Source organism: Miniopterus natalensis, chromosome 9 (assembly GCF_054644295.1).
Source record: "Miniopterus natalensis isolate mMinNat1 chromosome 9, mMinNat1.hap1, whole genome shotgun sequence".
Classification (NCBI taxonomy): domain Eukaryota; kingdom Metazoa; phylum Chordata; class Mammalia; order Chiroptera; family Miniopteridae; genus Miniopterus; species Miniopterus natalensis.
The window spans coordinates 27,554,365-27,578,991 of NC_142089.1; the positions used below are offsets into that span (position 1 = coordinate 27,554,365).

At 37.1% G+C, this 24,627-nt stretch overlaps 1 protein-coding gene and 1 pseudogene across 1 annotated transcript in view; one reads left to right on the plus strand and one right to left on the minus strand.

Annotated features, from left to right (window-relative positions):
* Positions 1 to 2,342: 2,342 nt before the first annotated feature.
* The window catches only part of CMPK1 (cytidine/uridine monophosphate kinase 1), a 32,607-nt gene continuing 10,322 nt past the window's right edge, over positions 2,343 to 24,627 (plus strand). Inside the window, exon 1 of the mRNA XM_016199302.2 lies at positions 2,343 to 2,567. Within this exon, the coding sequence (XP_016054788.2) occupies positions 2,397 to 2,567 (171 nt within the window). The 5' untranslated portion in view covers positions 2,343 to 2,396. The remainder of the gene's footprint in view (positions 2,568 to 24,627) is intronic.
* Positions 14,142 to 20,164, minus strand: LOC148092423 (histone deacetylase complex subunit SAP18 pseudogene; annotated as a pseudogene).

Sequence of the window (24,627 nt, forward strand, 5' to 3'; positions counted from 1 at the left end):
AGGGAAGAGCTCTTGGGGGTGATGCAGAAATTGTGAATCCCAGCCTGACCTGGGGACTGGCTTATGGTAGTTTGTGCACATGACTCACCATGTCTATACATACTGGATTACAATCCTTTCTTTTTTCCTGAATCTTTTTTTTTTTTTTTGGTGATGGAATGCCTAGTTGATTCTGTTTTTTCGTTTTTTGTGTTTGTTTTTTTAATCCTCACCTGAGAATATTTTTTTCCACTGCTTTTCAGAGGGAGTGGAAGAGAGAGAGAGAAACATAAATATATGAGAGAGACATCGATTGGTTGCCTCCCACTTGCTCCTGACCAGAAACAAACCCAGGACCCTGCAGTCCTCAGGCCTATCCTCTCACCACTGAGCCAAACCAGCCAGGGCATGATTCTGTTTTATAGTTGACAAACTCAAACACCAAATGAGTTCGTAATATTGCTCAGAAGTCCTACTGCTTAGTTTTCTTTAGAAAAACCAATTTTCCCCACTCTCAAAGATGTCCATTTCATACCTTCTCTCTTCTCAAACATCCGACTCCCTTCCTCTTACCCTCAGCTGATATTGCCTTTTCTTTACTGAGAAAATAAAGTTACCAAACAGGAATGCTTCCTTACCTTCAAATTTTCCTGTAACTGTACCTTTCTTGTAACTCCTATTGTAAACGAACTTCTTGGTCTCTGAGACGTTTTAAGTAACCTAAGGCCCTTCATGTGCCCTTTGGAACCCATCTGATTTTTCTTCTCAAGGGGTTACCTCTCTTGCTTTCTTTCATATCAATCTTAGTAACTTAAATACAAACTCTAGTACAGCATTGCTCAATAGAACTTTTTGTGATGATGGAAATGTTCTGTATGTGCACTGTCCAGTACAACTGAGCACTTGAAATGTGGTTAGTATGACTGATGAACTGAATTTTTAATTGTATTTAATGTAGTTAATTTAAATAGCCTTATGTAGCTAGTGGGGGCTACCCTATTAGATATTATCACTCCTAATGTCATCCCAAATAAACTAAGCCTTTACCCCTTATTCACTCTATTGTCTTCAGTTCCTCACCTCCTAGCCACTCCTCTTTCAATCTACCTTCAAATTAAACTACCTTGCCAAATCCAATCTTTTTGTACGCATTTCCTTTTAACACAGTGTTGACCACTGTGTCACCAAAATCCCACCCCAAGTAGTCTGGGGAAACACATCACATCCTTTTTTTTTTCTTTTTTTTAAATAAAGGGAGCCCAAGGTGAATGATAAGAGAGTAAGAGAAAATTTCACATTTGTATATATTTTTATTGATTTCCAGAGAGAGAGGAAGGGAGAGGGAGAGAGAAACATGGATGCAACAGCGAGGTGGGTTGGCTGGGCCGCACCCGCCCCTCACCAGGAGGGGGGCAGAGGGCATGGAGCCCGGCAAGTGCCCGTCGAAGCTGAACCAGCCCCCCCCCCCCATGACACCCAACCAACCGAGCCACACTGGCCGGGGCTGCGAGGCTACATTTTCATGGTTTCCCTCCTACCTTTCTGGCTCTTCCTTTTCAGGCTCCTCCTCCTCTCCAACTTGTAAAGGTCTGTGTTCGTCAAGAATCGTTCCCTCGGCTCTTTTTCTTCTCCCTTGAGATTTTTCCTTCATGCACGGGGCAGAGAAATGGAGTTATAGTTAAAGAGCGTCCCAGTGCAACTAGAATGTAACCCAACTCCTTTCCATAGCTCAAGGGCCTGGACGACCTGCCGCCGTTCTCTCACTTGTCTTCTCTAACAAGCAATTTCAGGGGGTTCGCACTCGCTTTTCCGTTTTTGTGGGACACTCTATCTAGTCTTTGCCTGGTTTTGCTTTCCAATCCTTACGTCGGGCTTAAATGTCACCTCTTCAGATGTCTTCTCTGGCTATTTTACCCAAATTATTCATCCCTTGATATGCCTTCAAATCTCATTACTATTTGTATTTATTTTTTTCTTTGTTTGTCGCTATTTGTATTTATTTACTTATTCGTGCGTTGACTTGTTCAGGTCGGCGGCCTCCCCACTGGAATTTAAACTCCCCGGGAACAAAGGCAACAGGTTCTGCTCTCGAGCGTGTCGCCTCAGACCAAGCACAGGCCTGACCCAGGGATGCGCAGGAGGAACCGACACGTGGAACCAACGAAAGAGCGGGCAGAGGAGCGGGGAGGAGAAGGGGCCCAGCCCTGCCCGGCCCAGCCCAGGGGGGCACCCAAGAGTCCCAGCCCCGCCAGCAGTGAAGCCCCTCCCCTTCCGGCTACGGCGCGCACGCCCCGGCAGCCAAGGAGGCGGGGCCGTGGCTAGCGCTGGCTCGGCCCGCCCCCTTCCCTCCGCTCCGCCCTGCGCCTCAGCGGGCCAGGCTGCTGTCAGCTTCCTTAGCGCCGGTCGATACGCTGTGTATGCTGAGCCGCTGCGTCCGCCCGCTGCTGCACGTCCTGGGCCTTCGTTTCCCGTTCGTGATCCGCCGGTCGCTTTTCCTCCGCCCTCAGCGCCTCATGAAGCCGCTGGTCGTGTTCGTTCTTGGCGGTCCCGGCGCCGGCAAAGGGACCCAGTGCGCCCGCATCGTCGAGGTGAGGCCCGGGCAGCTAGAAGTCTTCAGGGCTTGACCGGACACCCGGTAGGCTTGTTCCTTCGCGCCCGAAGATCCGCGCCCCCCGGAGCCGCGGCGCTGCGGACTACGAGTCCCGGCGACCGTCGCGCATCCGCCTGGCGGTGGTTGGGGGTCCGCCGGCGCGCAGCACGTCGGGACTGGTAGTTCACCTCCGCCCGCCTTGGGGGCGCGGGGAATGGAAGGGGCTGCTTGGGGTCGCTTTGTTCCTGCGCCCCTCTTATATTTTGGGACCAAGTTCGTCTCGAGAGTGGGCTGGGAGAGGAACCCCGGGAGGGTCAGCATCCGGGGGCCCTCAGCGCGCAGAGGTCAGCATGTCTCTGGGAGTGGAGCAAGTGAATGCAGCAGGAGCGCGGATTTGGCTAGAGGCGGCGTGCGCCCACAGAGGCTTGCCTGGAGGAGAGACCGGTTTTTCTACTCTGCCCCTTCCCGTGGGCTCTCTAAACTAAGAACCCTCAACTAACCAACCTTTACCCTAGAAAGCAGTCCTGGCGGACAGGCTGTTACGTTAGATTTTCCGTGATCTGCCAAAAGCACATTCTGGCCCTTTGAATTGGCAGTACCAATCCTGACGCCCAGCCTGAGATCGTGTAGGGAAAGCGACGGGGCCCAGTACTGAGATCAAGCTTCAACCTCAGGCCCTGCTACCAACTCACGCTTTGCCCATGGCCAAGTCACTTCCTCTCGCTGAGTCTCAGTTGCTCTCTCTAGCACATAAGAGTCGTACACCTAGTTTTAAAGTCACTATAAAATACCTCCCAACTCTGAAATTGTGTTACTTTTTTTTTTTTTTTTTTGCTTCAAGTGGTGATAAGGTTACCATTTCAATTCTGTTAACAATTTTCGAACAGATACGTGGTTACCTGCAGTGACAGTGAGAAATACTTATTGCAGAGTATGGGGAATACTTGGGAGAGAAGAAAAACAAGCTATGTAGAAACAGAAGAGGCTACCAGAGATGCTGTGGAACACCCAAACAGTCCCTGTGAAACTCGGTGACCATCAAAAGTTTTGACCCAGAACTTCTAAAATAATTCCCTCCTCTGTTGCATGATGTGGCTTATTTTTCGCATTGGGCCTTTACTCCTCTCCTTCTGTGTTCATACAATTCACTTCTGTCCTATATTTTATTCTCTAAAGAACATCCAGATTAAGTCGGATGGTAACATCTACTTCATTATATATTCTACAGGTGTATTTATCATTATTGATTATTTTTAGGAATAAAAGTGGAACTAATTAAACCAAAAAATACATAAATATTTTTTGTCCCATTTTTGTTGGTTCTTTTCACTGTTTAGAAGACAAGTGGACAATGGATGATTTCAAGTTTTTGTTTTATGTATGAAATGACTCATATGTAAATAGTATGAAAGAGGAAGGAGCAACGACTTTAAAATCAAACAGATGTGGGTTCAAACCCTAACTGCCATTTACAGTTTCTTTAGTTCCAGAGAAGTTACTTTTAGCTCAAGTTTCTCTGTAAAAGGGAGAAATAATATCTATCTAGAATGGTATTCATGAATACTAAGTGAAGTAAAATCTCTGGCACACATAGATGCAAATAATTTTTTTCTCAATATTAGCCTTCCTGTACTTAATTTATGAGATTGGTTATTTTTACTTTGTAGTTGCGTTACTTTTTAAAAATTAGCTTATGACCGTTATATTTGAATGCATTTCAATATTTTGTTTCTGAATCCTAAAGTGGCTTTAAATGTCCACACCCAAACTAATAGTACCTGTGTTACTGCACTGGATTAAAAATAATCTCCACATTCTGTAACTAGTATTTATTATCATCTCTGGTCAGTAAGGGCTGATGATATTTTAAACATGTTAATTAGTATTATAAGATTTCTCTGATGAGATATGTTTTATAATCTTATTCCTTAAGATTGCAGCAATTATATGAACTTAAACTTTTAAACTGTCATCTTTCATGAAAATAGTTACTCTTGATTCCAATTACCATAAACATTAAGTTGATATCTATAAATTCCAAATAGTTTATAATTTAGTAATTACTATCCTCCAGTTGACTAAATAAACAATGGAATATCTATGGTCAATTAAATCAGAGGGTTATTTTTCTTTCTTTTTTTTATGAGTCCCTTGTATTTTGATTCAATATTTTATTATACAGGCAAACATTAGCTGAATCCCAAAAGATTGTAATTTTTGGAACTGAATTTTTTCCTGAGGGAAAAAGCATTATAAACAGGGTTAAATTTCCCAACTGTCATGCCAATGCTAATTTAGTTCACAGAAGCCCTGAAATGTGGCTGAAATAGAATTCTTTCTTTGGGAAAAGTACATTGATTTCCAACTCGGGCTGCCAGAGTACATTTTAGGGCCCTGGCTACTGATACAGTATCTTCTGAAAGTGTTCTGACCTGGGAAGGAAAGGTTTGAGGGGTTTAGTTTTGACTTTGCCCATTTATTTGGTCTTTTTCAGTTTTGTTTTATTTTCTAACTAACTGTTTCTATTTTCTGTGTCCTCTCATACCCATTTTGTTTTTGAAAATTAGCCATTTTTAAAATCAGTGCATTTCTTTTACTTAGTGTTCGGGGTAGGGTTGTTGTGGAATAACTTGTTACTAAACAATCATGGGGATACTGCCTTATTTTTGAATTTTTAAAATGAAACATTATTTATATTGTTTTGACTCAAGAAAAATCATGGTGCCATAACCTAAACTTGTCTTTGAAAATAAGAACTACAGTTTTGCATGTGTTAGCTGGAAGAGATGTTTAAACCAACTCTCTTTAAAAGATGATGAACATTTTGCTTACATAAACACATTATGGTAAAGTTTATATCCATGCCAAATTGCTTTCTATAGCACCCCAAAGACATTCTTATCTTCTGTGTCATAATGTCCAAGCTTTGCAGGTAACTCATACTTTGGCAACCCTACGTACTATCCTTAGAATGTTTGGGGTGATACTGACTTTAAGCATGTAGAAATCAGAAACTTGATTTTACTTATCTTTGTGTCTCAATGTTGAACATTGTGCCTGGCACATAGTACATGCTTAATAAGTGTTCTTTGAACATTTTTAGAAGATACTAGTTTGTACTAAAGATGTAAAAAATTTTTAAATTTGATCCCCAGGGGGCGCCCAAGTAGCAGTTAACTCTCCCAATTTCAGGATAGAAGGGTTTGAAGGAGACCTAGTTCTGTCTTAACTCAAGTTTCTTGTGTAACACTTTTGTTTACTCTCAGTGAATAAATGGTATGGTTGTGAAAATCTGAGCATTCTAAAATTTCCAAGCTCCTGATTACAAATCCCTGAAGCAGATTACCATTCATAGAAGAAACTAGATAGGAAAATCCACTGGACAGTAAGCTGAAGAATAAGCCTTCCTCCTTTTGCTGGGGTAAAGTGGAATAAGATAGGCTTTTTGTTTTGTTTTGTTTGTTTTGCTTTGTTTTAAGGAAGTTTAAATCATCTGTGATAAAGATAGTTCACAGAATTCTTGACTTCTGAAGCACCACCTTTTCATTTAAAGAGGTTTTAGCATAGGATTTTTTTGTTAAGAACTTGGAGGGAAGACTGTATTCAGATGTTACTACCCTTCCTTTTGAAATCTTCCTCATTTTTTTTTTCCTTTCTGTTTTATGTTACAAAAGTTACATACTAGTTGGGAAAAGTTAATCTCTAATCTGAGGTCACTAGTATTAACAGTCTGGTATTAACTGCTTCCCTGTCTCTTAATATTCTTACAAATAAAAATTCAAATATTTATTGTTTTTATCTCCAGGTGAGATTATTCTGTTTTCTACAGAATGTATTAAGGATATCTTTTCAGGTCTTTATATATAGATTTAATTCATTCTTATTAGTAGGTGCAGAATATTCTATAAATTGGACATTACATAGGATAGTTGTGCCATTCCCCTATTAATAAACATTCGGGATAGTTTCCAGGAATTATTTTGCTGTTGCAAACAGTGCTTCAGTGAACTTCCTTGTAAATGTAACATTGCATATGGATACTTTATTTTTGTCAATAAGGTTCCTAAAAGTAGGTGTGACCCGAAAAGTTGTGGTTGGCTTTAGTGCAAAATAATTCACATATCACTGAGGCACATCTTGGAGTGACTCATTCTGAACCCTTACATAGGATTGCTGAGTCAGGTGCATTTTTAATTTTAATTGATAACTATCAGATTACTTTTCAAAAACATGTACTTGTCATATTTATATCAGCAGTGTATTGATTCTTTACCAGCACTGGATGATTATCATTTTTATTTTTGCAAATTTGTAAATTTTTTTCTAAAGTTTTTCTGAGTAAATTTCTTGTTTTTTCCAAGAAGCTTATTAAGGTGAAATGGCATAAGTAGTCTTTTTTTTTTTTTTTTAATTCTCTGTATTTGTCATCTATTTAGAAAACATTTTTTTGAGAGCTAGACTCTGTGATAGTTGCTGAGATGAATGAGGCATAGGCCCTGCTATCAGAAGTTTATAGTAAGTGGGAAGACAAGGAATTTAATCAGTGACTACTACAGGATAGAGTGGTAACTCCTATGATAGAAATATACCAGATATACCATTTAGATGAGGGACATTATCAATTACAGTCGAGCGGGTTATGGAAGTCTTCCCAAGGCAGGTGATATGTATGAGCTCAATTTTGAAAGACAGTAGGAAAGAAGCAACTGGGAGATGTGAGGGAGTGGAGAACACTTAAAGCACAGTTACCCTTGCACAGGGTAATTGGAGGTTTCATTTCTGAGAAAAGCCTAAGGAGAGTAAAGTGCTATTGAAAAATGAAAAAAAAAGGAAAAAAGTGCATTGACACAGAAATACTTCCTGAATGCAAACTGTGCTGTATCTGTGTGCAGGGATATAGGTTTCTAGGGGCTCTCAATTTAGAGTGGAAATAGACACACAGTTAAATAGAATTTCATGAGAAAAGATATGAAAGATTTTTGCAAATATTAAAGTTTAACATTAAATTGTTTTAAAACATTTTATCTTTTAGTTTTGCTTTCCTAACTAGATTGTAACGTCCTCAAGAGTCGGGACCCTGTCTTTCCTGTCTTTTACTCCTCCTACTGCATGGTGTTTGAAATGCCTACTCATCCTTCAGATCTTAGCTTAATATAGAAATTCCCAAACACTAAAGATTCCCTTAGCGTCTCAGTAAATTTTTTCACAACCACTCTAATCCAAAAGAAATACTGTACCTAATAGTTATATTTATTAAATAATTAGCTTCAAACAATACTTAATAAGTATTAAGAAAATACTTAATAAGTGTGTTAGAACAATTTAGTAGCTGTTTGAAGAAATAATACATATAGTTTAAAAGAAAAAGTGGCAGTTTTCTTTCCATAATTATTTACTAATGGGATATAAATGCCTATTGGGCACTGCAGTTTCTCATATCTTGGAATCAGATTGGACACTTCATCCTCATTTCCTTTTCCTTTTCCACAATTTTCATGCAGTACTTGTTTTTATCACAGCAGCTGTCCACCAAAAAATCAGCATCACAAAGATGTATCTTCAAAAAGAATGTGCCATGATCTGAAACTGAAACTGAACTACCCTGAGCTGCTAGTTCACATGATATCTAACAGACATCAAATATTGCTATTCCCATTAGAAATTTAAACCCAGGGTACTCTCGTGAATTTGCTGCTGTACTCCAGGCACTTTGGCATACAGCTCAGGAACCATGAGCAAAAGTTTCCTCTGAAACCAGCCCTCACATGTTTAGACTAGGTCAGATTTCTCTACTGTATGCTTCCAGAGCATTTCACTCATATCTAATCCATTTGTAATTCTGTGGCCTTTTATAATAGTTACCAGTTTTTAATTCTATTGTCCTTTATTATATCAGTTTGTAATTCACCTTTATTTTTTATAATTATTTTATTGTCTCCCTGCAATATTATGATTTATAAGAAAAAAATATATTTAGTCATTAAGACGACCAAAATATATTTGTGATATACAGTCATACACCACATAATGACGTTTCAGTCAACAACATATCACATATATGATGTTGGTCCCATAATACTATTTATTGGGAGCTGATAAGTTCCTATTGCCTGGTGATGAAGCTGTCATGTTTGTGGTGATTCTGGTCTAAACAAACCTGGGCTGCCAGTCGTATGAAAGTATAGCACATACAATTACCCGTATAGTACATTATACTTGGTAATGAAAATAAACAACTATGCTACTGGTTTATGTATTTACTATACTATACTATACTATGCTATACTTTTTATTGTTATTTTAGAGTCTATTCATATAAAAAAAGTTTGCAATAAAACTACGCGGTGTTATTCCAGCAGCAGCCTCCCACATCTCCTGTTTGCTGCATTTCTTGGTTATGTCATTTTGTCTTGTGCTTGATTTAATCTCATGTTTTGCAAATTTAGTGTAGCCTAAATGTACAGTGTTTATAAAGTCTACAGTAGTCTACAATAATGTCCTTGGCCTTCACACTCACCGACTCACCATAGCAACTTCCAGTATATTAATGATTGTCTTTCTGAATTGAAACTAAGAGCTTTAGAGAAGTTGCTCTAGTAGAAGGACTTTTAGACCAGGTTAGAGAGAAAAGGTGGAGACGGGTGAACTGTTTTATTCTTCGTGTTATGTTGGTCCGATCACACTGACTCTCATTAACCTTAAAGCTAATACTTTTAGCCCAGTTGCCATATGAAAATATATTTGCTCTAACATTTCAGTTGCTTTAACCTGACAAATCAAGAACATTTTTACAGACTGAACATGTGATAAGAGCATTTAGAACTTAATAGAGAACAGGTGTAACTGGACATATTTATTGTTTGCTGACAGTGTTATGTTGCTTGGTGAACGAAGCTAACAAAACATCACATTGGTAAAGGAAAAAGCACCTGTTGTTAACTACAATTCTCAGAAACTTTCACTTTAAGGGACTGTGTTCCGTGAAACATATGCTCCATGCCTGGTTTCCGTCAGTCTTCTCCAGAAGACCCATAAGTTGGTTCCATTCATCATTAGGCTATATTGTATTCTCTGTCAAGAAGCAATTAAATATGCCTAACATGGGGCACTGAAAAGACTGCTTCCCTGCCCTCTTTCTGTTTGGAACTTCCATAACGTATTAGTCATTGATGTTTGCTATGGAAATCGTTGTGTTTAATTTTACGTGTTGGACTTAAGATTTAGGTCTAGGTAGATAATAACATGAATTTCTGTTTTCTCGGTGTCTGCTGGGAGTACAGACAGCCCAGATGATGTTTTGATTATGTAATTGGGAATTGACTTAATGGTTGATTGAGGTTTTTAAATAGTGGAAAATCTTATTTGCTACTTAATGATTATTGAGTGAGACAAGTGGAAAGTAGAAATGGTGTCAGAAGTGGAGAATGACAGAATGAAGCAAGGAGGGTTGGAATCTGGCCGAATGGTGGGTCAAATATGCCTGACTCTTTGTGTATGGATAAAGTTCCGCATCTCATCTCCATGCCAGGATACAACAAAATGATGAAGCCCCTCAAGTCTGAATCTCCTTTTTAGTTTCCACCATCTAATTCTGTATTCAAAGGCCAAAGTAGCTTGAAGGCAAAAGACTCCATCTCTGTATCTGTCATTTAGGAATTACCTCAGGGACCCACTGTGGAATAATAGAGCCACTGAGAGTCAGGAGACCTGGTTTCAAGTGCCAGTTTCCTCTGCACTAACTAGCAAGTCAGCTTATCTCAATTTCCCCTTTTGTAAAATGAGGGATATGGAAGTAGGTGGTCTTGCCAGCCCTAAAACAGACCTGTATCTTAGGCTTCAGTGTTATATACCATGTAACCCAATATAGTCCCACTCAAGAGGCAGATTATCCAATCACTATGAATATGTACCTTCTTTGCCGTTCTGTGTTATATGAATGAGAGCAATAAGGAGTTGTATTTGTAAATTCCTGCTGTATTTCATGTTTTCATAGAACTTCAGAATGATAGCAAAGAATGTGTAAAAGCAGGAGAAGAAATAAGCTTTTTGAAATGGAACAATTGTGTATGTATGTTTTTTTATTTTAATTAAAACGATTTAAGAAATGGGATGTTAGGGCCAACTTTCTTACAATATAATATAGTATTAGAAAGAATGTAGACTTTGAAGTCAGATGTTTGTTTGAATCTTAGTCTACGACCAAGACTACACTTCTTAACTTCTGATTCTGTATCTTCATTTGTAAAGTAATGATAATAGTGCCTACTCCACTGGGCTGTTAGAAAGATGAAATGAGATAATGCTTCTACAGTGTTTAGCACAGTATATGGCATTCAGTAAGTGTGTACATGGTAACATTTTTTTTTTAGAACAGATCTATAGGAAAGAATTCAAAGAGTAATTTGGATAAGTAGTTTTGAGGAGCATTATATTCCCATTGTTTACTACAGCATAAGGAAATGATTACCCACACTAAACAGTTTACAGATTTTTAAAAATCTGCATAGTATTTTCTAGTGTATTGAATGTGAAAGATTTTTCTGCTTAAAATGTTTGTAGTTATCTTAAATTTAAGAATTTTAGAAAGGACAAGTGGATTTAAGGAGAAGTTTATAGTATAAATGCTAATTATATTTAAAATGGGTTACTAGATGCCAAATGGACCTAATGACTTAATGGTCAGGTAAATATCATAAGCTAGTACTGTATATATACCTTAATTGTCCTGTTTTTAAAAATGTGTATATTTTTTATTTTGCTTCTTTTTTGTTATATAAATAGTATACATACATTATAGAAAAATTAGAAAGAAGAGTATAAAAACTACTAGTAATTTTGTCATCCAGAGAAATCCACCAATAATCAGTATTTTGGGGTTTAGTCTTCCAGACATTTTTTTTAGTAGACTCATACTTTTTGAAAACCTGCTTTTCACTTATAAAATTGTAAACATATGATCATGTTAATAAATGTTTTACCATATAATCTATATAACAATGCCATAATTTATAGATTAGGTACATTATTTAATTCTGTGTTTTGGAAATTTTGTGGTTTTTGATTTTTCAGAAATTGTGTTCTGTGTTTTTTAAAAAAATAACTTGAGGTGTTAGCTGGGTTGCTCAGTTGGTTAGAGCATCATCTGTATGCACCAAGGTTGCAGGTTCCATCCCTGGTCAGGACACATACAAGAATCAACCAATGAATGCATAAGTAAGTGGAACAACAAATCGGTGTTTCTCTTTTTCTCTCTTTCCCTCTCCATCTCCCTCTCTCCCTTCTCTCTCTCTAAAAATCAATCAATAAAAAAAATTAAAAATGAAAAACAAACAAACTTGATTGACATATAGCAATTCATATAAGATACAGTTCACCCATTTAAAGTATGATTTAATGATTTGGTATATTACATTAATTTTTAAAAATTGTGGCAAAATAAAACATGAAATTGCCATTTTAACCATTTTAAATGTACACTTCAGTGACATTAATAGTATTAAAACGTTGTACAGCCATCACCACTATTTCTAAAATTTTTCATCACCCCAGACAGAAACTCTGTACCATTAAGCAATAACTCCCCATTCCTCTCTTCCCCAGCCCCTAGTAATCTCTAATCTACTTTCTACTTCTATGATTTTGCTTATTTCTGGTACTTCATGTGAGTGGAGTCAAATAGTATTTTTCCTTTTGTGTCTGACTTATTTCACTTGGCATAATGTTTTTAAGATTCATCATGTTAGCATGTGTTGGAGATTCATTCCTTTTTATGGCTGAGCAATGTTTCATTGCATGTATATATCACATTTTGCTTATCTACTCATCTGTTATTGGAAAAGGGCTACTTACACCTTTTGGCTATTGTGAATTATGTTGCAATGAATATTGGCATGTAAGCATGTTTTCAGTTCTTTTGGGTAATAGCCAGGAGTGGAATTGTTGGATCATATGATAATTCTGTTTAACCTTTTGAGGAACTGCCTGACTTCCAAAGTGGCCCCACCATCTTACATTCCCACCTGTAGGTATACGGTATGAGGGTTCCAATTTCTCTAAGTACTGGCCAACATTTATCTGTTTGTTTTTTTACTAGCCATTCCAGGAGGTGTGAAGTGGTATCTTATGATGTTGAGCAAATTTCTTGTACTTACTAATCATTTGTGTATCTTCTTTGAAGAAATGCCTAATAGGATCCTTTGTCCTACCCCCAGAATATTGCATTTAAAAAACTGTCTTTGCCCATTTTATTATTGGGTTATTTATATTTTTATTATTGTTGTAGAGTTGTTTATATATTTTAGATAGAAGTCCCTTATCCAGATATATGATTTACAAATATTTTCTCCCGTCCTGTGGATTGTCTCTTCATTTTCTTGGTAGTGTCCTTGGAAACAGAGTTTTTAATCTTGATAAGGTCTTACATCTGGTATATTAGGACATAGTATGCTTTTGTCCTTTGCCAAATCAGTACCAACAGGAATCCCCAGTTTGGGGTGTGGTGAAGAAGGAAACTTTATTCAGTGCAAACAGCTCAATTGTGATACAGCACAGATGTGAAAACAGCACAGCTGTGGAACAGCTCAATAGTGTTAAACCTTAGGACCCAGTACTGCTGTGAGGCGGCCCTGGGGCCAGGCCCCTCTCTGGCTAGACAGCTCTGCTCTGCTCGGGCAGACATCTTTAGGGAAACACAATCTTCAGTCTTTGGGGGAAGTCCCAGCCAGAGGGGAGCTGACTTATATAGACAGAAGTCCCCACCCCTGGTCCCTGATTGGCCTGTCCTTATGCAAATGAGGACCCAGGTCGTCATAGTTTGATGGGTTGGTGAAGATGCTCAGATGGCTGAAACACAGTGGGGGAAGGCTGTTTAGTGAAGGAGGTGGGCAGCTTAGTGCAGGCTTCTCCCTGAAGTAAGTAGGGTTTGTGTGAGAGCCTTCTGTGTAGAAATGGCTGGGAGGCTCTGGTTTTGTTTTTGTTTTTAAACTCAGCCACCAGGAGCCTGTCACAGTAGGTATTCTCATTATCAGTCCACACTGTCTATTGCCTGTGGGGCAGAGATCAGAAAACTGCCAAAGAGGTTTGTTAAGTGTCTGTATTATGCCTGGTACTGAGAGTTGGGATTGGAAGAGAGAAGGGTTAGTGGTGGATGGCAAGGAAGAGTGTAACAGATTCTTATTACTTCCTTGACTGATTCCAGAGCATAATTTGGTTTAAGTCAGACTAGTGGGGAGGGAGAAGATGCCTATTTTGCAGAATGGTTTCCAGCGTTCTTCTTGTTGTATAATTATGACAAAGGAAAATTTTTTTTTCCATAAAATTTCCCTATAAATTTAGCACTTTTTAAGATATTTCCCTTACTTAAAAGGTAGGCTGTAATCAACAACCAGGAGTCCCTTATAATATTCTGCTCTATGTTATATAAATTGGTGCAGTTATCTGTGGTCAACATTAAATTCCAGGCTAGGCTAAGATTTGAAGCCATCAAAAATATACCTTCTTATAGATTGAGCAAAATGCATTCATAAAGGTAAATTTTATACCAAAATTTAAAAAAATGTGTACTACTTTTTTTTTATATAGTCAATAACATTTTATATGGCCTCCCTGGCCCTGAAGGAGGTGGTGCTCCATTTGGAGGGGTGATTGCTATGTCCCGATAATCTCCTATCTGAAACTTCCGTGACTACAGGGTCATGGAATCCTCAGTCCTCTTTCTCCCGGACATGGTGCTGCCAATCTCCTTTACTCGATAACCAGGTCTTTTAATATCTGTAAAAACAATTAAAAAATTGAAGTGTGTGCCCTTTCTAGCTTCTGGGTAGACTTCTTGTACTAAACTAGTCAGTTCTTTGAAGGTTGCATCCATCCAGGTGTAGATCTGTAGCTTGCTAGATGGCACGTTCCCATGGGAGAACTCATTCATGCGGTGGTGGTGCCCATTGTTGGTGGTAAAGAGGCACAGCAGCAGTGGGCATGTCTTCTCCCCATTGGCTTCTCTGGCTCCTTCTTAATTTCCTCCTGGGTGACGTGTGACTCCCAGTATGTAATACCTTTTAAAGCCAAATAATGATTTTTCTCACACTTTCTTCTATTAGCACAGGTTGCTGTACTAAAAATGAAGATAATTCTTTGTTGTCTAAAGAAGATCAGTTTTCTCTAAAATATTGAGAGAGATTGCTTGACACAATAAAGTTCTTGAAAGTGCTCCAAGGGGTTATTCTGGAGACTAGAAGTAGTGTGGATATATTGTCTTTGCCATGGAGGTAGCATTTCCAGAACATCTTGCTTATAATTTTGAACTCTACCGTCTAGAGCAGGGCTTCATTGAAATATGTTTCCTTTTAAATCTTTGCTGCTGCGCCTTTTGGATCCTCTCAATTGAGTCTCTAAATTTCCATCTGTTTCTAACCTATAAAACTGGACTGTTTTCTGTCTCCTAGAACTCTTGACTTCATGCCCATGCAGTGTGTTTTTGTGTTGCTATATTATACTTTTGTTTCTCTTTTGTTTAAGGAATGGATCACTTTCCAGAGAAATTTTTATCCAAACATTTGAATTGATTTTTGCTGCTATTCTCTGCAATTGTTTTGTTTTACATGTTTTACATTTTAAATAAGTTTTTGATTGTGCAGGTACTGTTTCCCTTTTTTCTTGAAATCAGATGATGATTTTTTAAAAAGTCCTTGCCTGAGGCTATGTTACTGATTTTTATTTTTATTTTTTTTTTAAGAGAGAGAGGAAGGGTAAGAGAGAGAGGAAGAGAAACATTGATTTGTTGCGTCCTGTATGAGCCCCGACCGGGGATCGAACCTGTAACCTAGGTATGTGCCCTGTCAGGAATCAAACCTGCAACCTTTTGATGCACAGGATAGTGCTCCAGCTGATCCACCTGGCCAGGGCAATGGTGCTTTTTATATAGGGATTTTTTATCCTTAATGTGAGGCTACTTTGAATTTCGTTTTGCTGTTCTCAGGATTTGATATTAATAAAACATTTAAATCATTAATCTTGCTTTGTCGTATTTGCCACTTAGAGATGTGTGAATAGTATATATCCCTTTCTTTAAAAAATTAAAGCTTTAAAAAGTTTATATGTGTGTTGTAAGAGATTCGAACAGTGCAAATGTTCGTAAGGTGAAAAATGAAAGTTCTCCTTAATCATAATCACTTACCATTATTTTGTATGTGCCTTTCTGATCCTACATAGATATAATGCCTGAGCATGTGTGTATACACACGTTGCCTATTGTTTTGTGACTTGCCTTTTTTTTTTCTCTGAACAATTTATCTTGGATAGCCTTCCATGTCAGAACATACAGATAGTTCTACTTCATTCATAATGTATACAGTAATCTGTCTATTTAGCCACTCATATATTGGTGGACATTTAGATTTCTGTTTACAAATGATGCTGATGTGAACATTCATGTACAGATGTCTGTGCACACGTGCAATTATTTCAGTAGCACAACTCCTAGAAATGGAATTACTGAGCCAAAGGGTATGCAAACTTTAATTTCAGTAGACACTGCCAAATTGCCCTCTAAAAAGGCTGAGGAGATGCTGTTCCTCCCCCCTACCCCCCGCCTCGGGCCCTCATCCTTGCCATAGCCAGATATAACATTCTTTTTTATTTTAACCAATCTGATGGGTGGAAAATGGAATCACATTGATTTAATTTGCATTTTTATGATTAGTAGTAAGGTTGAGCCATCTGTTCCTTTTTTTCTCTTATGTGAATTGTCTGTTCTTATCCTTTGCCCATTTTTGTATTGAGCTTTGTTCTTTATTTGTTAGTAGGATCTCTTTATATATAATGTATATTACCCTGTCACCTTCATATGGTGAAAACATTTTCTTCCAGGCTGTCATTTGTCATTTGGTTATGTTTATGATATTGTCCTTTGTTCAGAAGTTTTTATTATTTATGTGTTCAAACATAAATTTTAGCTGCTTTGGTTCTTATTTCTAGAATGCCTTTCCCTATCTCAAGACTGTTTTTATCTAATGCTGTCATAGAATTTTGTTACTTGTAGTGTGTTGTCATAGAACTTTAATTCACCTGGAATTTAGTTTTGCATATGGTATGATGCAGGGATCTAATTTGATTTTTTAAAAATATTTTGTATTGATTTTTAGAGAGAGAGGAAGGAAGAGGGGGAGAGAGGAAGAAATATCAATGTGAGAGCCAAACACTGATCAGCTGCCTCCTGCATGCCCCTGTAACCTGGCATGTGTCCTGACCTGGAATCAACCGGCAACCTTTTGGTGCACAGGATGATGACCAGCCAACTGAGCCATACTGGCCAGGGCTCTAATTTGATTTTTTAATCATATGAGTAGCCAGTTGAACAAGTATCATTTATTAAACATTTCATCTTTTTTCCTATTAATTTTTAGATGTTGACTCTATCACTTACTGAAGTCCCATTTATACTTGGGTCTGTTTCTGAACTATGTTGAGTTTCATTGTTCTATTTTTATACCAGTGTCACACTTTTTTTTCTTTTCTTTTTTTTTAATCCTTACGCAAGGATTTTTTTTTCATTGCTTTTCAGAGAGAGTAGGAGGGGACAGACAACGATGTGAGAGAGACACATCAACTGGTTGCCTCCCGCACTCACCCTGACACGGGCTAGGGATTGAGCCTGCAACCGAGGTACATGCTCTTGGCTGGAATTGAACCCAGGACCCTTCAGTCCTTGAGCCAACACTCTAACCACTGAACCAAACCAGCTAGGGTCACTTTTAGTTACTATAGCTTTATAATATTTTATAAATTGTTACAAAATAATTTACATTTTATAACAGTGGGACAGGTTCCTTTTTGTAGTCATTAATATTCTTTTTAGTTTTTGCCATTCTCTCATATTTACTCTCTCTTATAAACTTGAGAATCAACTTAGGAAGTTTCAGTTTTAAAAAATCCCAGTCTAGTTTTGATTGATGTTGAAATAAATATAATTTGTGGAAAATTTAAATGTTCACAGTATTGAATCTTTCCATTCAGAAACACAGAATGCCTTTTTATGATACTGGTTTAAGGATTTCTAGTTTCTTCATACAGTTCTTACACATTAGTTTTAGGTTTATCCCTAAATTTAAGTCTTTATTGCTGTTTAGAAAAGCTTAGGTATAATTGACTTGAACAGGATCTTTTAAAAGTATATTTTCTAATTAGTCATTCTTAGTTGGGAAAGCTATTGATCTGTTTGTTTATAAGAAGGTAGAAAGCAAGGTGAATTTTCTCGTAAATTTTTTAATGTACTCAAATACATTTGTGATACCAATTATTATACTCGTTCTATAGTTACTCTTTGACATTATTCTGTTCTTGTACATATTTCACTTGCTATTGAGCCCGTTAGGTGGTTCCTTTATTGGTATGTAATTTGTAGTTTAGCCACTGATTATTTTGGACTTTGCTCCAGGACTAACCTATATGAGTTGGACTCCTCCCTGACCTATCTGAGCTCCCTCACATTAGGTGTTGAATCTACTAGCACAGACCACACTTTTAGGAGTATGTTCTTCAGGAGATGCTTCTTGCTCTAACAGCTAATGGTGATATTTACTATTTAGTATAGATATTATTTCTGGTAGTATAGGTATTTTTATTTTATAAATATGAAACATATCTAACAAAGGTTAAATAAATTTCCCGGTATCACATTGGGTTGTGACAAAATTTAGTTATAAAACTTTATCTCTTAACTTCTAGTTCTGTGTTATGAGTATATGACTATGCAAGGTTATGTTCTCTAGATCTGTGTTGAATTCTGTTTGTTTATCTAAAAGCATTTTTGCATTCATTTGATAATTTTACAGATGCTCAAATGTCATGTTTGCACATATTATTGAATTCAGATTTTGGTGTTCTTTGCATGTTTTTCTCAAGTGCTGATTTGTAAATCCAAATAAATTCTAGTTCTTAAAGAGAACCTAAGCTATTAAAAATGTTGTGGTTATTTTGTGATGAGGCTCTTTACAAATTGAATTCTCAAGTAGTTATTTCTCTTTGGGTAACTTTCTTTTGGTATTCCCTGGGTAAATGATACTCTTATTTTAATGTTATTTACCTTTTGAAAATAAGAAAAAAAGCACAGTAGAGTCTGCTTAGTGTTTAAAAAACCTTTTTCATAATGTGAAAGTGCAGAGGCTAGAGCTACAGCTGAGCACTTTGATGTATGTCCTTTGAGTGTTCTCACAGTAACTGAATTAACTGATTTCCAGGCTTTGAGACCACCTGTAACAATATTTGGGTTGTAGTGATATGAGCATGTAGCTTGTAGGCTCTGCAGTGACTCTGAGTAAAAATTGATCATTTAATTAACAAGATCAGATGAGTGTTTCCTAAGAATCACAAGACCTCTGTCCCTATCCATGTTGGAAGTTTTCAAATTATTGCCTCTAAACTCTTGGAATCCCTGGAGGTTTCTGAGCCAGGACTTCATCTTTGGCCATTTTCTGTCCCCTTCTGGCATAGAGAATGTAGACTGATTCAGAAGGGCTGAAATAAAAGAAATAAAAATTCTGGAAGTGATCAACTGGGATGGAATTGGAACGTGACCATTTCAATTCATAGTTACTATAGGGGCCTTTTGGTATGTAGATCAGATACCAAAATCCTCAATTATCTGAGAAAGCTTCTACAAAATATTAGAGAGATATCCAGGCCTACACAAATGAGGAAACAGCCTTTTTGGTGGCTTCTAACTCATCCTTGATTTAAGTTTTATTTATTGCTATGTCTTCTTGCCACTGCCTCTGAAGAATCAGCTTCTTCCCCAGGCAGACAGTGCTGGTAAAGACTGAATTCCATAGCAAAAGTTATGCATATATGAAGAATCGCCTTTATTAATTAATGGTGGGGTTCAAGTCACTTTATATATGCAAGTCACTAATACATCCTTTGTGAGTATAACCTTTTTACCTTCCCTGAATCAGCACATTGCCTGGCACCTTCTAGACAATAAATATTTATGGATTTAAAATAAGTTCCAAGCATTGCCCGAATTAAGGCTTTCTTATACGAAGAGCAAAACATTGAAGAGAATGAAGTAGTGCTGAAATTGTCTGCAGTTTAATTGATTTATTTCCCTCCTCTTTTCTCCTTTACAGGATGTAAGCTTTTAAAATATCACTCTTTAATTAGAGGAAGAAGTATGCTTCATGTTAATTTGGAGTCTGCCTGCTGAAGCTTTTTGCTTAAGAAAAGATTTAGCTGGACTTATAACTTCCATAGTTTATATTAATATGTAGATTTGCAATTAAATAGGCATGGTCAAATGCAGTGCACACATTTGGAAATACAATGAGGGCAGACTAAAAATGAGATGGAAAATCTGCTAGCAATTTAAGTCAAATATTACACTTAAGTTTTTCTCCCACGGCATAGTCTTTTTTTTTTAAATAATGTTAACCTTTCTTTAATGTTGATTATAGGAAAAACCTTTTTCTAACCCTCTAAACAGTTGACCGGTTTTAAGTACTATCTATACACTGTATAGTTGTCCTTGCAAAGAAAAAAAGTAAGTTCCCTAAGACTGGCAGATACTGTTCCTGGAATGTCCTTACCAGACATTTCATTTAGCATAATTGGAAAAAGTTCTATTGGAAATGCCTTTGAAATAATGATAGTCTACATGAATTGTTGCTGGGATGTTGTAGGCCCTAAAGCTGTTGTTTACAACAAGTACCAAACTGGTGAGTCTTGGATGGCTATGAATAGTACCTGCAGCATTTCCAGGTGTTCTGCTAAAGTGGCTTTGTTGACAGTACATAACCAGAATTTAGATTTTAAGGTGTGCTAATCTTACAGGGACTACAAAATAAACTCAGTCTTAAATGCTTCATAGATGTGTCAACTATTTCAAGGACATCCAGTAATTTTAACTCAATCAGTTGCTTAATTCTTTTAAATTTATTTAAAAAAAACTTTTATTGAACTTACAAGGTGACATTGGTTAATAAAATTATGTAGGTTTCAGGTGTACAATTCTATAATACATTATCTATATATTGTACTGTGTGTTCACCACCCCAAGTCAAGTCTGCTTTCATCACCATTTATCCGCCCTTTACTATCTTCTACCTCCCCCCACCCCCTTCCCTCTGGGAATCACCATACTGTTGTCTGTGTCTGTGAGGTTTTTTTTCATTTGCTTAATCCCTTCGTCTTTTTCACCCAGCCCCCCAGTCTGTTCTCTGTATCTCTGAGTTCATTTCCATTTCCATTTTGTTTTACTTTGTTCATTAGATTCCACATATAAGTAAAATCATATGGTACTTTCTTTCTCTGACTCGCTTGTTTCACCTAGCATAATACTCTCCAGGTCCACTGATGCTGTTGCAAAAGGTAAGATTTCCTTTTTTACCCCCAAGTAGTATTCCACTGTGTAAATATCCCACAGCTTTTTTATCTACTCATCTGCTGATGGGCACTTGGGCCGCTTCCAGATATTTGCTATTGTAAATAATGCTGCCAGGAACATAGGGGCACATATATTCTTTCAAGTTAGTGTTTCAAGTTTCTTCAGGTATATTCCCAGAATTGGAATCACTGGGTCATAAGGCAGTTCCATTTTTAACTTTTGCGGTAACTCCATACTGCTTTCCACAGTGGCTGCACCAGTCTCATTTTCACCAACAGTGCACAAGGGCTCCCTTTTCTCCACATCCTCGCCAGCACTTGTTGATTGTTGATTTATTGATGATGGCCATTCCGAGTGTGAGGCGATACCTCATTGTGGTTTTAATTTTCATTTCTCAGATGATTAGTGACATTGAGCATCTTTTTATATGTCTACTGGTCACCTGTATGTCCTCTTTGGAGAAGTGTCTTTTCAAGTCCTTTGCCCATTTTTTAATTGGATTGTTTGGTTTTTTGGTGTTGAGTTTTATAAGTGCTTTTAAATTTTGAGTAGTAACTCCTTATCAGATGTATCATTGGCAAATATGTTCTACAATTCAGTGGGTTATCTTTTCATTTTGTTGATGGTTTACTTTGCTGTACAAAAACTTTTTAGTTTGATATAGTCCCATTTGTTTATTTTTTCTTGTTTCCTTTGTCAAATGTGATATATCGGAAAACATATTGCTACTAGAAATGTCCAAGATTTTACTGCCTATGTTTTCTTCTAGGATTTTTATGGTCTTGAGTCTAACATTAAATCTTTAATCCATTTTGAGTTTATTCTTGTGTATGGTGTAAGAAGGTGGTCTAGTTTAATTTTTTTGCACATATCTGTCCAATTTTCCCAGCACCATTTAGTGACTGGACTATATTTAGGTTTTTCCTATAATCACCATTAAAGAAAGGTTAACATTATTTAAATAAATTTTTAAAAAGACTATGCAGTGGGAGAAAAACTTAAGTGTAATATTTGACTTAAGTTGTATGTTTTTGCCCCCTTTGTCAAGTATTAATTGACCATAAACACATGAGTTCATTTATGAGCTCTCTATTCTGTCCCATTGATCTATAAGTCTGTTTTTATACCAGTACCAGGCTGTTTTGATTACTATGGCCTTGTAGTATAGTTTGATATCAGGTAGTGTGATTCCTCCAATTTCTTCTTTCTCAAGATTGTTATGCTATTCCGGGTCTTTTGTGGTTCCATAAAAATTTTTGGAATATTTATTCTAGTTCTGTGATATATACCATTGAATGTATCTGGATAGGAACTGCATTGACTCTATGGATTTCTTTGGGGAGTATGGACATTTTAATGATGTTACTTCTTTCTCTCCATAAACACTGTATACGCTTCCACTTATTTGTATCTTCTTCAGTTTCTTTCTTTAGTGTCTTATAATTTTCTGAGTACAGCTCTTTTACATCCTTGGTTAAATTTATGCCTAACTTTTTTTTTTTATGCAGTTGTAAATGGGATTGTTTTCTTAGTTTCCCTTTCTGGTAGTTTATTTTGTAATCTGCTACTGGTTTCTAGATATTTATTTTGTAATCTGCTATTTTACTGAACTCATTTATCAGTTCTAGTAGTTTTTTGGTGTAATCTTTAGGGTTGTCTATATACAGTATCATGTCATATACAAATATTGACAGATTTACTTCTTCCTTCTGGTTTGTTTTAAAAATATATTTGTATGTAATATCTCTGTTATGCTCCCTCTATGTAATACAAGGCTCAGTAGCAGTCCAGTGGCACTTTCTGATTGGCACACTAGCAGGAGGAGGTGCCTGGCATCTGGATCTCTTCTTGCTTTCAAGGACTTGCCATTTACCTTGAACTCTTTATTCGTTGTTGTTTTTGTTCACATAGATCCACATTAGCTAAATTTAGAAAGAAGGAAAGACAATTGCTAGGAAGTGAGAGAAATTGATCAAGATGATTTGAAATTTTATACCATTATCACTTTTTTATATTATTTTAAATTTTATACCGTTATTTGTCAACATTTGCCTAGTTGTCATAATATAGAATGCCATTTTGTACTTACGGAGAACATGGTGCTTTTTTTCTCCCTCCAAATCTTAGTGTATGGTTCGTAAAAGTTGAGTTGTTTTTCAGCGTGTTAAAGGAGAAAAAGTAAAACATTAAGACTGTTACTCTAAATGAATTACTTATACATTTGTCTCTAGAAAACTATTTTTAGTTGAATAGTAGCTTGCAAGTAATTATAGTTTATAGTATTTATAACCTGCTGTGGTTTTGAATGTTGCTCTTAAGACTAGTTAGTGACCCATTAGGTTTTAATTGCTAGGAAGTTTCAGAGAATGTGAAAAAGTTTTGTTTAAGCCTAAGAAATATCCATTCTTGCTTTCCTCAAAGTTGGCATCAGTGATTTCTTAATGACAGCTGAATGCTTTGAAAACATGCTCTTTAAAGTGTAGCTATTAGTAAAATACCATAATAACTAGTATGTAAATGATAGTTGCTTTTTTGTTGTAGGAACTGTGGTAAGGGGACAGCTACTGCAAAATCCTTAATAAAAATATAGTATAAAAAAGTAACTGGTAAGTGGAAGATCTTATTTTATTTTTTAAATATATCTTTATTGATTTCAGAGAGGAAAGGAGAGGGAGAGAGAGAGAGAAACATCAATGATAAGAGAGTCATTGATCGGCTGCCTCCTGCACACCCTGACTGGGGATTGAGCCCGCAACCGGGCATGTGCCCTGACTGGGAATCGAACCCCGATTGCCTGGATCCTAGGTCGACGCTCAACCGCTGAGCCACGCCCGGCCGGGCAAGTGGGAGATTTTAAAAAATGGAATGTGGATGAGAAGTAGAAAGACATGTGTAGGCTTAATATGTTATATTTATTTAATTTCCTTGGACTTTGCAGGTAAGGTGTTCTCTCTTTTGACAGACTAATTATTTTTTAAAATATCACTGGTACCTCTACAGTTTGCAGTGAGTTTCACTAAAAAAGTGGTATGCCCAAACCCATTTTAATGCAACAACATAAAGCTTGCAAATTTGAGTCCTGCAATGTTAGGAAACTGTATATGGACTAATTTCTAAATTACTAGCTGGGCTCTAAACGTCTGTGTTTTTCGTATAGCAGAGGCAGCCCATACACAGCAATTGTATTGGTGTTTCACTTAGCACTTGCCATTGTTTAGCACTGTTTGTCTCCACATCTATTCAGTGTTACCATCTGCTGTAATCTCTAGACCAGATGAGAGCAGCCGGCAAGCATAGACTTCCAAGCAGGAGCCAAAGTAAGCAGTGGGAAACGAAGCTGCTATAAAAGTTTGTGGACAGTGTATGCAAAATGCTTTTTGAAAGTTGTACATAATAAATGGGAAAGTACGTAACACCTCATTTTTTATAAAGTCCTTTCTACATCCATCTTTCAAAAGTTTGCTTATACTTGGTGAACAAAGTAGGCATTTAAAAATGGTGTGGTGTGGAAATAACTTTAAAATAACAGTTTACATAATTAAATATTTTCTCTACATGATAGGGATATTTTAAAAGACCTATTACAACAACTAAATACACTTTCGGTCATTTCTTTTAATGGAAGGAGTTATATGACTAAAAGAGACATGAAAGATACAGTTTTTGTTTATTAGCACCAAACTTC